The sequence below is a fragment of the Rhinoderma darwinii genome, chromosome 9, assembly GCF_050947455.1.
Source record: "Rhinoderma darwinii isolate aRhiDar2 chromosome 9, aRhiDar2.hap1, whole genome shotgun sequence".
Lineage (NCBI taxonomy): Eukaryota > Metazoa > Chordata > Amphibia > Anura > Rhinodermatidae > Rhinoderma > Rhinoderma darwinii.
Genome location: NC_134695.1, coordinates 70,320,504 through 70,334,981, shown reverse-complemented (window position 1 = coordinate 70,334,981; position 14,478 = coordinate 70,320,504). Strand labels below are relative to the sequence as shown.

The following is a 14,478-nucleotide window of genomic DNA, read 5'->3' as shown; positions in this document are numbered from 1 at the left end:
TCTGGTGCCGATGTGGCCGACACGATGCAGGACCTGGGGCAGGAAGTGAGTGACGTCACAGCGTGATCTCTCGAGAACACGCTGTGTGTCTGCATTGCCAGAAGCTGGGTGTTAACGAACAGAAGTGGATGATGCTGATTCGTCAGCATCATATACTCCCATTCACAACGCCCAGCTAGTAAAAGAAGTAAAAACGCCCCGATGTACGCACATAATACACGCCCACTTGGACTTGTACTTTAAACACGCCCAGTTGTACTTTTGCAAGCCTCATTTGCATAAATACAAAAATGGTCATAACTTGGCCAAAAATGCTCGTTTTTTAAAAATAAAATCGTTACTGTAATCTACATTGCAGCGCCGATCTGCTGCAATAGCAGATAGGGGTTGCAAAATCTGGTGACAGAGCCTCTTTAAAAGGGTAAATAAAAACTTTCAAAAAACTTCTGATATGTCAGAAGTTTTGATTGTTGGGGGTCTGAGCACTCAGACCCCCACTGATCGCTAAAACGAAACGACTGAAGCGCTCAGGTGAGCGCTAAGCCACTTTGTTTCTATTCGGCTTTTCTCGGAAAGCCGACCAATTGGTGTACGGGCTGAATAGAAAGTCTATGAGTCAGTATAACGTCTCGACTTTCCGAGAAAAGCCGATCAGAAACCAAGCAGCTTAGTGCTCACCCGGGCACTTCTGCAGCTTCGTTTTAGCGATCGGTGGGGGTCTCGGTTCTCGGACCCCCTCCGATCAAAACTTCTGACATGTCACTATGTCCTGTTATTCCCTAGTATAGCCAGATGATCCACATCTCACCTGACTGGGGGGCAATTTGCCTTGTACACACAGTGCAGATTTTGCATGCTTTATGCCCAACCAGAATTGGATGCAGGAGATCAGATCTTTAACACCTTCCTTTATAGATTTCTTCTGTTTAGGTTCAGTTCCTGGTTTTGGATTAAAAAGACGCATGCAAGATCTGCACAGTGTGAACAAGGCCAGTCACATAACTTACTCACCCATTTATTGTTGAAATTATATTCTGTCATAACACAAATCACATACAAATCCTGTCAAACTGCGTTTTAAAAATGAAAAACTGGATATAAAACACCACAAAACCGCCATGCAACAAATAAAGCGATTACAGAAGCATAATAAACTTTATCTGACACCGGCAAAGAAGGGAAAACTGTGATTGATATATTTATATTATGCGTGAGTAAATAGCGACAGATACCTCCTCACTGACGTCTCTAGAAGCCGCGCCCAGAAAACATTCCACGCGGAACGCGCCGGCATGATCCGGGCCTCTGTGTGGGCACCAGCGCGGCTAACGGGATGGGCGGGGCATCACCTCAGTGACTGAGGCGGGAAAGTGCGTGCGTTGAAGCCAGGGGGCGGGGCTTCACCTCAGTGACTAGGGCGGGAAAGTGAGAAGAGCGGCGGTGGGATTCTTCCTTCAGTCAGTGAGTGTTGGTCCTACTTCATCATCGGCGGACACACATATGACTGTGGTATAAATATTGTTAGGAGCCCTATACCACAGGCAAGTTGCATCTCTCATGTTTTCCAAAGCAGAAAACTAGAAATGGGTTTTGCCATGACAATTGTATGTCATATCTACTGGATTATGAGACCAGGGATGATGGGTTCTATTTCTTACTGGAAAAATAGTCGTACATACTAAGGGCCTGTTCACATAAGCGTTTGCCTTCCTGTCAGGCTTTTGTTTCATCCGTTCCGTCAAATGAAAGGAAAGTATAGTTTCCGTTTGCAATACCATTAATTTTAATGTTTGTTTTTTTTTTGTTTCAGTTTGGCCTTGTTCACATCAGTGTTAGTTTCTGTACATGTGTCCTGTAAGGCTATGTCCACACTTGAATTTTTTGATGCGGAAACCGCGCCGCAAAACTCGTCAAAAACGGACCGAAAATGCCTCCCATTGATTTTCAATGGGAGGCGGAGGTGTCTTTTTCCCGCGAGCGGTAAAACCGTATCGCGGGAGAAAGAAGGGACATGCCCTATCGTCGGGCGTTTATGCCTCTGACCTCCCATTGACATCAATGGGAGGCAGAGAAAGCGTATTTCGCAGCGTTTTATGCCCGCGGCGATCAATGGCCGTGGGTGAAAAAGGGCAGAATTTCCGCCTGCAAAAAACTGTAAACCCAGCCTTAGGCTATGTTCACACTGAGTATTTTGCCGACAGAATTTTTGCCTCAAAATTCCATTTGGAAGTTTGAGGCAGATTTTCCTCTCCCTGCACGCCGATTTTCGTGGCGTTTTTCGCACTGCGGCCAAAAAACGCCACGAAATACACTTTCTCTGCCTCCCATTGAAGTCAATGGGAGGTCAGAGGCGGAAACGCCCGAAGATAGGGCATGTCGCTTCTTTCTCCCGCGAGCTGGTTTTACCGCTCGCGGGAGAAAACCGCCCCGCCTCCCATTGAAATCAATGGGAGGCATTTTCGGGCCGTTATTGGCGTGGTTTCTGTGTCAAAAAACTCAGTGTGAACTTAGCCTTAGACCTTTCTGTCGGGAACCCATGAAGGCAAAGACAAACGGAAACCATAGCTTGCATTTGCATTACCATTGAATTCAATGGTAATGCTTCCGTTGCAAATGGATTTAGTTTGTCTCCGTTACGTTAGTTTTCTGGGTTTTTTAGCGGAAACAATAGCTTAGGCTTCGTTCACATATTCATTCAGGCTCTATTCTGATGCTCCGTCTGAGGTTTCTGTCAGAATAGAGCCCTGACTGAGACAAACGGAAACCGAAATGACAGAACCCTTGCACAACAGAGACAAGCGGAAGCCATTGAAATCAATGGTGAGGGAAACCCTTGGTTTCCGTTTGTGTCAGTCAGGGTCCTGTTCTGACGGAAAACTTGGTCGGAACAGGGCCCTGGTGCAGATGTGAACGAAGCTAAAAAAAATGGAAACCTTACGGAACCGTTACTATTGAAGTCTATGGTAATGCAGATGGAAGCTATGGATTCCCCTGACGGAAAGGTCTAACGGAAACCAACACTGATGTGAATGTGGCCTTTCCGTCTGCTCTGCTAGGTTTACATTTTTCTCACAAACAATAGCGCAGCACACTACACTGTTGTTTCCATGAAAACAAAAACTTTAAACCTAGTGGAACGGAACGCAAACTGAAACCAAACAAATTCTGGTGAATTAACCTCTTAACTACGAAGGACGGATATATCCGTCCTCTGCAGCTGCTAGTTCGCGCAGGAGGACGGATATATCCGTCCTGTGATGGCGCGGGTACTACCAGTTTACCCACGCGATCAGCGGCAGGAGCACGGCTGTTATACACAGCCTGGCTTCTGCTGCAACTGCCGGAATCGAAGCGCGCTCCAATTCCGGCAGTTTAACCCATTAAATGCCGCTGTCAATAGTGACAGCGGCATCTAATGTGTTTGACAGAGGGAGGGAGCTCCCTCTGTCACCCCATCGGTGCCCCCGCAAAAATCGCTGGTTGCCGTCGTGTTTCCATGGCAGTGGGGGTCTAACAAAGACCCCCAGGTCTGCCTTCAGCATCTGCCTGTTAGGCGATGTCGGAGGCATGACCTAACAGGATGCCTGTCAGTTTTACACTGACAGGCAATAATGCATTGGTATACTAAGTATACCAAAGCATTATATATACGATCAACAGATCGCATAGTGAAGTCCCCTGGTGGGACTTAAAAAAAAAATGTCAATCAGTTAAATAAAGTTGGTGGAAAAAAAAAAACATTACAGTGAAAATCAAATAAAACTACTTTTTTTGCCCAAAAAGTGGTTTTATTTAGTAAAAGTGTCAAAACAAATAACACATACACATATATGGTATCCCCGCGATCGTAACAACTTGAACAATAAAATTAACACATTAATTAAACTGCCGGATGAACGGCGTCCAAAAAAAACGCAAAAAACAACGGCAAAATTCGCTCTTTTCTCCGATTCCCCCCATAAAAAATTAAATAAAAATTAATCTATAAGTCCTATGTACCCCAAAATAGTACTAATGAAAACTACACATTGGCCCGCAAAAATCAAGCCCCCATACGGCCACATTGACGGAAAAATAAAAACGTTACGGCTCTTGGAATGCGGCGATGCAAAAACAAGTAATTTTTTTCTAAAAGGCTTTTTATTGTGCAAACGTAGGAAAACATATAAAACCTTTACATATTTGGTATCCTCGTAATCGTGCCGACCCATAGAATAAAGTGAACATGTTATTTACGCTGCATAGTAAACGGCGTAAATTTATAACGTGAAAATCAATGCTGGAATAGCTGCTTATTTTCAATACTCTCCTAAAATAAAGTTAATAAAAGTTAATCAATATATTATAAGCATCTAAAAATAGAACAATTACAAAATACAACTCGTCCCGCAAAAAACAAGCCCTTATACGGCTATGTCGACGGAATACAAAAAAAGTTCCGACTCTTGGAATGCGACCGTGAAAAAACCAAAAATAATCCTTGGCCATTAACGTGCAAAATGGCCCGGTCATTAAGGGGTTAAATGATATTGCAAGCGGAAATGATCGTTTCTTTCCGTACCTCTGACTGAACAGATGATCAGGGAGGCAAACGCTGATGTGAGTGAACAGGCCCTAGGGCTGGGTTCACACTGTTTTTTGTTGAGTTTTTAGCATGCGTTTCTTGTTTTGGATGGACAAACTTCCATGTATCTCAATGGGACTTCATCAGCGAAAACAAAAAACGCACCGTGTGAACCCAGCCTAAGAGATATGGATAGACTTTAAAGTGCCAACTCGCTGCGTATAGTTTTTTTACATAACCTCTAAGAGGCATGTTATTTTACGGACTGCAATTGCTGTCCAGGCTTATTGAAGTCAATGCCATCTTGTGTGTGCATGATCCGTGATTGTGGATAACGCTCCGCGGCCCGTTCATGCCATAATCACGGACTGTGCACATGGCTACAGTTGTGTCCGTGAGACCTTATATGTGTAATAAGATTATTATTGTTATTTGGGGGGGGGGGGACGGGGACGACACAAATCTGCTGCCAGATCTTTATCTTCCTCTTCTCATCTGGGAATAAAGGATTAGGCATTTAAAATTGAATATTCCCAATTCTTCTTTTGCACAACATCTGCTGTCGGGGGAGAGTCAGGAGGCGACTTTACATATTAGAATGTTGGCTAATCCCTTAGGAACACTAAACTGAGAAATGGATGTTAAGGCTATGTTCACACGGAGTATTTTGGGGGAGGAATATCTGCCTCAAAGTTCCAAACGGAATTTTGAGGCAGATATTCCTCCCCCAAAATACTCCGTGTGAACAGCAATTATCGCGCCGTTTTTCGCCCGCGGCCATTGAGCGCCGCGGGCATAAAACACGCTTTCTCCTGCCTCCCATTGAAGTCAATGGGAGGTCGGAGGCGGAAGCGCCCGAAGATAGGGCATGTCGCTTCTTTTTCCCGCGAGGCAGTTTTACTGCTCGCGGGAAAAAGACGCCGACGCCTCCCATTGAAATCAATGGGAGGCGTTCTCGGGCCGTTTCTGCCGAGTTTTGCGACGCGGTTTCCGCGTCAAAAAACTTGGCAAAAGACCCCGTGTGAACATAGCCTAAAAGTAAATGGGATATATATTGACAGTTCAGGGGGTTATTTAAATATTGGGCGCCAAATATAACGGCACCAATATCTAAATAACGGAGGAGGATAGAAGAAAAATGTAAAGTGCTCCAGGGTTTGTGCAGCCTTGCCCATTACATGCTGCAAATGTATAGGCAGTTGAAAGGTTCTCTAACGTAATTTTTGTCTTACTTCAGTGAGGGGAGGTTCCTGCTCCAGCCAGTTGTCTTACTGAGCTCCTAGGATACACGAAGAAGATTTCTTTATATGTCTCTCAGTTATAACTGTAATAGAAGACAAATAAAATCAAAGGAGAGGAAGAGATGAAGGAAGTTAGTGCTGGGATATTTTGATGTTTGCACCTTTTCTTTATTTAGTGTTCTTTTAAATCGGCAAGATCAAACTATTTTTATCTAAAGTGTATGGCCAGCTTTACAAATGCATAAGGATCAGACTACGTACAGTGTTAGTTTGTAGTCTGTAACCATGGAGACATTGATCTGCCTAGCAGCTGTATACACAGAACAGCAGAGTATTTGAATTTAATACTATTTGCAAAGTTGATGCTATTTTCCTCAGAACTCCTTTCAGACATTATATGGATGTGAGGTTGTATGGTGAATTATCTGTTGTATAACTCTTATCTTTGACAAAAGTGTGTAAAATGTCTCGGCTGCCAATGATTGAAAATTTCAAGCAACATCTGTCAGCGCAAGAGTTAAAACTTGCTGAAAAAATGACAAGGTAAAAATGAAAGGTAAGTAGCTGAAGTCTAGTAAATCTTACTGAATAATGAAGTAGGGATGGAGTAGAATATAACATCATGATCTATACATCATATCTTAAAATTTAGCTGGGTATGTGGGTGTATACATTTAAATTACTGCAGGAAAGGTCTTTCTGTTTGACCCCTTAAAGGATTTTATCCAATTTACACCCTTTTCCAAATTATTCTGCACATTGGATTTAAGTGTCATAAACATTTAATTATTAGTTTTTCAATGAAACTCATGGATGTTATTGTGTCTTAGGGCTCTTTGGATCATTGTAATCAATCTCAGACACCTGTGATAATTAGTTTGCCAGGTGTGCCCAATCAAAGGAAAACTACTTAATAAGGACGTTCCACATTATTAAGCAGCCACAGGTTTCAAGCAATATGGGAAAGAAAAAGGATCTCTCTGCTGCCGAAATGCGTGAAATAGTGCAATACCTTGGACAAGGTATGAAAACATTGGATATTTCAAGAAAACGTAAGCGTGATCATCGTACTGTGAAAAGATTTGTAGCCGATTCATAGCACAGACGGGTTCGTTCAGATAAAGGCATAATGAGGAAGGTTTCTGCCAGACAAATTAATAGGATTAGGAGAGCAGCTGCTAAAATGCCATTGCAAAGCAGCAAACAGGTATTTGAAGCCGTTGGTGCCTCTGGAGTCCCGCGAACCTCAAGGTGTAGGATCCTCCAGAGGTTTGCAAGTGTGCATAAAGCTATTATTCGGCCAACCCTAAACAATGCCCACAAGCAGAAACGGTTGCAGTGGGCTCAGAAATACATGAAGACTAATTTTCCAACCGTGTTGTTTACTGATGAGTGCCGTGCGACCCTGGATGGTCCAGATGGATGGATGGTGAATGGCCACCATGTCCCAATAAGGCTGTGGCGTCGGCAAGGAGGTGGCGGAGTCATGTTTTGGGCAGGAATCATGGGGAGAGAGCTGGTAGGCTCCTTTAGGGTCCCTGACGGTGTGAAAATGACCTCTGCAAAGTACGTAGAGTTTATGACTGACCACTTTCTTCCGTGGTACAAAAAGAAGAACCGTGCCTTCCGTAGCAAAATTATCTTTGTGCATTGTCATGCATGATCTCGTGCTGCAAAGAATACCTCTGTCATTGGCTGCTATGGGCATAAAAGGAGAGAAACTCATGGTGTGGCCCCCATGTTCCCCTGACCTCAACCCTATTGAGAACCTTTGGAGCATCCTCAAGCAAAATATCTATGAGGGTGGGAGGCAGTTCACATCAAAACAGAAGCTCTGGGAGGCGATTCTGACATCCTGCAAAGATATTCAAGCAGAAACTGTCCAAATACTCACAAATTCAATGGATGCAAGAATTGTGAAGGTGATATCAGAGAAGGGGTCCTATGTTACATGTAACTTTGTCTGTTTAGTTTTTTTTAATTGAAAGAGCTTTTGATTTCTGTAAATATGACCTCCTGATGCTGCAAATTCAACAAATTACCATTTTAGTCTCTTTACAACCTTTAAAATGTTTTGATCTCTGTTGTGCATAATAATATGAAACAAAAAAAATCTGTTATCATTAGGAGATTTGTTCAATAAAATTTGCATTATACTCCAACGGTTGATGCTGGAAGATTATACTGACTGTCATTTGCATCGACTATTTAGGAAAATCAGCGAAAATTAACATTTGCATAATAATTTGGAACGCGGTGTTGAAGACCCTTTTTCATACACCCTATTAAGGAATTCTGAATTAATAGAGGGGAGGGGGCTCTGTTCAGGATCCTCATCTCTTGGGCAAAGTGGATATCGGTTACATAGATCGTCTTGCAGACACTGAAGCGCCTAGGGAGAGTGTCAGGGACTGCAAGGGGTTAAGAAAGGATGGAACGGTTTAAAATAATGCCCAGGACCAGGATTGGTTAACAAGGAGTAAGAGGGGCGTGGTTAAGAAGATATAAGGCAGGGGTTTGGAGCAGAAACCCCTCTTACCTTCAAGCTGCAGTGGAAGAAACACCTTTGCTGCTGCTGTGGAGATTCAGAGCGTGTTCTTTCAAGAAGATGGCAGAAGAACTGTTGCGGAAGGTGGCACAGCGGGTAGCGTCGGAGGGACCTGCCTGGCTGGAATCCCTGTTGGAGGAAGGAGAGAAGCGAGGTTCAGAGCGCGGCATGGAGCATTCGGGAGCGGCTACTCGAGGTAGGCCGCAGCGCGTTACACGCCCTCCGGTTCGACTGAGCCCTAGCCCCGTTGCTATGAGGGGTGCTGTGACTGCTGCACAGTCATGCGGTGGTCCCAGCAGGTCCCCTAGGCCTATGTCGACGGGTGCTTCGTCGGTCGACATAGTGCCCCCCCTCCCCCCCGCCCACTCGTCGCGCTGGCGTCCTTCCCCATGGCGGTAAGAGGGCGGCTGTTAAACCGGCACGGGCTCGGTACAACCCGCCTCGAGCGGCTGATGCGGGCGCGGTGGCAGCGGTCGATTTTCGTGACAGTGGGGTGAATATGGCGGACACAGGTGATTGGTCCGACATGGTTGCTTACCATGCGGCATGTTCACAGGAGCTGGGACTTGCTTCTGGTGCCTGTGTGCAGCCGGGGTCGGCGCCATCTTTCCCCGTGCTGTTCTCTGCGCAGCCAGAATTGGCGGCGGGGAGAACAGGGGCGGGACGTCCTGGCAGGCGCAGTGCGGCCAGGAAACAAGATGGCGGCTCACATAAAAAGAAGATGGCGGCGGGTTCGGGGAAGCGGGCGGTGAGCAAACAGCCCAGCCAGGGGGCGGGGGCTTCTGCGGTGCCTGTCGCTTCTCCACCCCGGTCCCCCCCGGGCCCCTGTCAGCATGGGTTAAGGCCAGGGGGGGAGTGTGCTAGGAAAGATGGGGTCGAGGGTGTTTTGGACTCGATTTGCCCTTCTCCTGCCTTGTCATCTTTTTCTCCTGCAGGTCCAAGAAGAGAGCGTTCCAGGCGAGGGAGGAAACGCCGGGCTGGAGGACATCGCCGGCACGGCCATCATAGACGTCGCAGATCGGGTGACGTGAAGAGGCGTGGTCGGCGGTATTCCTCGTCTTCCAGCGATGGATTCTCCTCCTCGTCGGCGACGACGTCTGCATCGTCAGGATCGTGGAGGAGGTCGTCGCGGAGATCATCACGGCCGCAGAGACGCAGTCGACGCCGGGAGGTGCAGCGCTTGTCGGTGGATCAGGAGCAGCTGTCCCAGGTTGTCCCTCCCGCCGGGCCGGTGGAGGAGGTGCAGGCCGTGGTTCCAGTGCCGCGGCAAGTGGCTGAAGGACCCTCTGGAGTCGGTGGGACCTCTGGGAGCGGTGAGTCGGCCTGCGGTGACGCATGGCTTAATAAATCTATTGCATCGGGTGCGGATTTGATTTCTGTTTTAAAAGCCGTGGTGGCTGGGTTAAAAGTGAATGAGGGAACGTTGTGTCCCTCGGTGCCACCAGAGGGAGCTATGCCCCCGTCTGAGAAAGAGAATGCTTTAGCTAGTTTGACGTTTAGAGATTCATTGTTTTGTGGAGTCGCTCCTCTCGGGACTCATTTGTCAGCTGAGATCAAGGACAAGATTTGGAGGAATGAATTTGTGGATATTTGGTCCTTGGTCTCGGTGGAGCAGGTGACTGTCGACAAGGAGCGGGGTTTTGAGAGAGGTTCAGATAGGAAAGCGAAAGTCGCGAAAACATTTGGCAACTGGGTACAGTGTTACGCTACACTGGCTCATGTTATTTGCCAACGCTATCCTGGGAAAGGGGCCGAGTTGTTTGTCTATTTTGACACAATTTTCAGCGCCCACAGGCTGCACGGTGGTGCGGCCTGGTGGCGATATGATGAAGAATTTCGGCGTCGTTTGGCTTTGTCGCCTGATATTAGTTGGGCGACGAAGGCAACGGACGTGTGGTTGCAGCTTATCTTAGCGCAAGGGAGCAGGCAACAACGCCCCTTTCCCAGTGCGGCCGCAGCTCCGGGCCCCGCCCCTGGAGTTGCGGCCGCTAGGCCCACGGGTGCCTGTTGGCTCTACAACGAGGGCCACTGTCGTTTCTTTGCCACGTGCAAATTCCAACATGAATGCTCCATCTGTGGGGGCGCTCATGCGGCGCTCCGGTGTTTCCGGAGAGGTAAGCAGCCGGTTAAGGCACCTCCTTCCGGCGCAGCGGAGAACGCCGGTGAACGTTCTCGAGATGGGCCCATGGTTAGAGCGGTACCACAGGAGGCGGGAAGCAGAGGTGCTCACTAGCGGGTTTTCGTTTGGTTTTGAGATTCCTTTTGAATATTCTGCGACATTGTCATTGGCTGACAATTTGAAGTCGATCAATGAGAATGTGGGCATTGCGCGGCTAAAATTGGCGAAAGAAGTGGAATTAGGGAGAATGGCAGGTCCATTCAGCGAGCCGCCGTATACGAATCTGCGAGTTTCCCCCCTTGGTTTAGTTCCAAAGAAGGAACGAGGAAAGTTTAGGCTGATTCATCACCTTTCCTTTCCTCGCGGTGGTTCTGTTAACGACAGTATTTCTAGGGCGGAGGCGGCGGTTTCGTATACGTCTTTCGATGTTGCAGTAAGGCTGGTACAGGCGGCTGGACAGGGGGCGTTGTTAGCTAAATCTGATATTGAAGCGGCCTTTCGTTTGCTGCCGGTTCATCCGGAGTGTTTTCACCTGCTGGGTTGTTGTTTAGATAAAGGGTTTTACGTGGATATGTGCCTTCCAATGGGTTGTTCAATATCATGCAGTTACTTTGAGATGTTTGCGTCATTTTTAGAATGGGTAGTTCGTTTGGAGTCTGGTTGTGACTCGGTCATTCATTATCTGGATGATTTTCTTTTTGTAGGCCCGGGGGGCTCTGGGTTGTGCAGCACGTTGCTGAGAGTGTTTCGACAGGTGATGTCGCGTTTCGGTGTACCTATTTCCGAAGATAAGACGGAAGGTCCTTTAACTGTTTTGTCATTTTTGGGTATCGAAATAGATAGCGAGCGGATGATTTTTCGCTTGCCCGATGATAAATTGGCAAGGCTAGTGACGCAAGTTGACCAGGTCATGGGGTCGAAAAAAGTGACGTTAAAACAGTTACAGTCGTTAATGGGATTGCTGGTGTTTGCTTGTCGTATAATTCCAATGGGTCGTGTTTTCTCTAGGCGTTTGTCTTTAGCCACTAGAGGTATCTCGAAGCCAAATCATTTTATCCGGGTAACCTCTTGGATGAAGAAGGATTTGTTTGTCTAGCATTCGTTTTTGAGTTCGTTTAATGGGAGGTCGGTGTGTCAGGACGCTGAGTTGTCTAATGTAGACTTGGAATTGTTTACGGATGCACCCGGAAGTGATGGTTTTGGAGCAATTTTGGGCCGAAGTTGGTGTAGGTCCCCTTGGCCCTTGCATTGGAGTGATTTGGGAGTTTTACGTAATTTGACGCTATTGGAATTGTTTCCTATTATAGTTGCAATAGAGTTGTGGGGTAGCGTGATGGTGAATAAGAGGATTGTATTTTGGACAGACAACATGGCGGTGGTGCATGCGGTGAACGGGTTGTCGTCTAGTTCATTGCCGGTATTAGCTTTATTAAGACGGTTGGTTTTGAAGTGTCTGCGTTTGAATGTGTGGTTTCGTGCGAAACATGTTCCGGGAGTCCGTAATGTGATGGCTGATGCTTTGTCTCGTTCACAGATGTCCCGGTTTCGGGAATTGCACCCGGCAGCTTTGGCAGAAGGGGTGTCCCCCCCCCCTTCACTTATGGGCCCTGGTCGAGGACAACTTATGAGGCTGTTGAGGGGTTCGGTGGTACCGGCGACTTGGAAGAGTCATTGCAGAGCGTGGGATCGGTGGTTGGAGATTGCGGGGAGTAACTTCCCATCACAGGATGGGTGTCACCTGGACGTCACGTTAGCAAGTTTGGTACAAATACGTCAGGAAGGGGGTAGTGCGGCCACGGCAAGCAAGTTTTTAGCAGGGGTGGCCTTTATGTTAAAATTGTGGGGATGCAGAGATGTTACAAAAGAATTTGTAGTTCGGCAGTCTTTAAAAGGGTGGAAAAAAGAGGCGTGTTCCAGGGACACGAGGCGGCCAGTATCTTTTTCGCTTTTGGGTCGGCTTCTAGCCGTTTTATGTTTTGTGTGTCGGGATGAATATGAAGTGTCCTTGTTCGGCGCGGCGTTTTCTTTGGCTTTCTTTGCCGCATTACGGGTTAGTGAGCTGGTTCCGCACAGCGTGGGGGCAAGCGGTGGTCTTCTCGGATCGGATGTAGTGACGTTGGGAGATTCTCTCAGGGTCTGTGTGCGGAGGTCAAAGACTGACATGGTAGGGAGGGGGGCTTGGCTGTCGATTGGGAGGATTGGGGGGCAGTATTGCCCGGTAAAATGGGTCCAGGAATTCGTGTTGGTCCGAGTGCCCGGGGCTCAATTCTTGATCCATCAGGATGGATCCGCAATGTCGCGTTTTCAATTTGAGGCGATTTTTAAGGCCGGTCTGAGGTACCTGGGTTTGCCACCGGGCGAGTTTGGTACACATTCGTTTAGGATAGGGGCGGCAACTGAGGCGGATGCCTTGGGCTTGGATTCGGCGGCTATCAGTCTGGGTAGATGGCGGTCTAATAGCTATAAGTCATATGTGCGACCGGATTTGGTTTTAAAGAGTGTGTAAGCTGGAAATTTTTATAGTAAAAATGTCGCCCCCTTCACCCCCCCTCCCCCTCCCCCCCCCCCACCCCTGTTTTCCTTCCTTGTTTTATATGGAGTGTTATGTTAATCCTGCCTGTATCTTCATTTGACCGGAATGTAGCTTAATTTCTTTGTTAGGGTCGCGGCGCCCCCAAGTGTGGATCTTCGGGCATTCGTACGTGCATTGGGCAGCGGTTCGAGCGGGACGGAGGCCGTTAGGTCCGAATTTGGGCCTCTCACAGGCCGACGTCCATTGGAGAGGTGTCCGGGGATTACGGTGGGTGCAGTTACTGCCAGAAGTAGTGGCAGTTACAAGGCACACGTACGGACCTGTTGTCCTGATAATACATGCTGGTGGAAATGATATCGGCCAAGTAAAAATGGCCGAGTTATTGTCATTTATACGGACGGATTTGGCGCGTTTTCAGGACCTGTTCGCCCGTTGCGTGGTAGTTTGGTCTGAGATAGTGGCGCGCACGGTGTGGCGAGGAGCGAGGAACATGGCAGCGTTGGAGAGAGTGCGCAAGCTAATTAATGTGCGGGTGTCGCGGTTCATTCGCTCTATAGGGGGGATCGGGTTGCGACACCAGTCCCTGGAGGGGGATAATGCAGATTTGCTGGCGCCGGATGGAGTGCATCTGAATGATATCGGGCTCAATATCTTTTTATTGGACCTCTTGGATGGTGCCGAGAGAGGGTTGGCGTTGCTTGGTGGGGGTGGTCGGGGGACTGAGTAGGTTTCTCAGTTCCCCTTCTTGGCGGAAAGTACGGCAGATGAAGACGGAGGTAGCACCCTACATGCCTGATGGAGACAGGGAGCATCGGCATTTCAGGAGGAGAGAGAAATAAATATATATATATATGTCTTCATGCCGATGTTTGTAAATAAGAATAAAGCTGTGGCCAGTTCCACATTTCCATAAAGAAGGTGTTGGTGTGTTGATTCAAAGAAGGATGGTTAAGGTCCTGGGCAGGTAAAGTGGATAATGGGTCCTTGCAGTCTTGCAGACACTGAAGCGCCTAGGGAGAGTGTCAGGGACTGCAAGGGGTTAAGAAAGGATGGAACGGTTTAAAATAATGCCCAGGACCAGGATTGGTTAACAAGGAGTAAGAGGGGCGTGGTTAAGAAGATATAAGGCAGGGGTTTGGAGCAGAAACCCCTCTTACCTTCAAGCTGCAGTGGAAGAAACACCCGCCCTCCCTCCCCTGGTGGTTTTGGTTTTGGTTTTGTTTTTGGTTTTGTTTTTGAAAGATTTTTCTACGGTGATATTCTTGTTCTGGCGTTTTTCTGGTTTTTTCGTAGATGTCACAGCTGGCGGAAAGTACGGCAGATGAAGACGGAGGTAGCACCCTACATGCCTGATGGAGACAGGGAGCATCGGCATTTCAGGAGGAGAGAGAAATAAATATATATATATGTCTTCATGCCGATGTTTGTAAATAAGAATAAAGCTGTGGCCACTTCCACATTTCCATAAAGAAG

The 14,478-nt window shown here is 47.4% G+C and overlaps 2 protein-coding genes across 5 annotated transcripts in view; one reads left to right on the top strand and one right to left on the bottom strand.

Moving 5' to 3' along the window:
• LOC142660967 (uncharacterized) overlaps nt 1-8,450 on the bottom strand; it is an 88,472-nt gene extending 80,022 nt beyond the window's left edge. The window contains exons 1-2 of one of the 3 annotated variants that reach the window (XM_075838084.1): nt 8,345-8,450; nt 5,797-5,888 (exon numbers count right to left, since the gene is read on the bottom strand). The gene's annotated coding sequence lies outside the window, so the exon portion shown is untranslated. Of the gene's footprint in view, nt 1-1,232; nt 1,396-5,796; nt 5,889-8,344 lie in introns of those variants that run through there. The other 2 variants (XM_075838083.1, XM_075838086.1) reach the window with 2 other exon arrangements.
• Nucleotides 1,370-12,896, top strand: LOC142660963 (uncharacterized). Of its 2 annotated transcripts, none has more exons than XM_075838077.1 (2): nt 1,370-1,461; nt 5,802-12,896. In XM_075838077.1, the coding sequence occupies exon 2, from the start codon at nt 8,853-8,855 to the stop codon at nt 10,584-10,586; it is 1,734 nt and encodes a 577-aa protein (XP_075694192.1). In that variant the 5' UTR covers nt 1,370-1,461; nt 5,802-8,852; the 3' UTR covers nt 10,587-12,896. The 2 variants fall into 2 exon arrangements, with proteins under 2 accessions (XP_075694192.1, XP_075694193.1); XM_075838078.1 differs by having other exon boundaries at nt 1,370-1,541.
• The last annotated feature ends 1,582 nt before the right edge of the window (nt 12,897-14,478 follow it).

What these genes read in the sequence shown, in the direction of transcription:
- LOC142660963 (XM_075838077.1), top strand. Translation starts at nt 8,853, where the DNA reads ATGGCGGACACAGGTGATTGGTCCGACATGGTTGCTTACCATGCGGCA.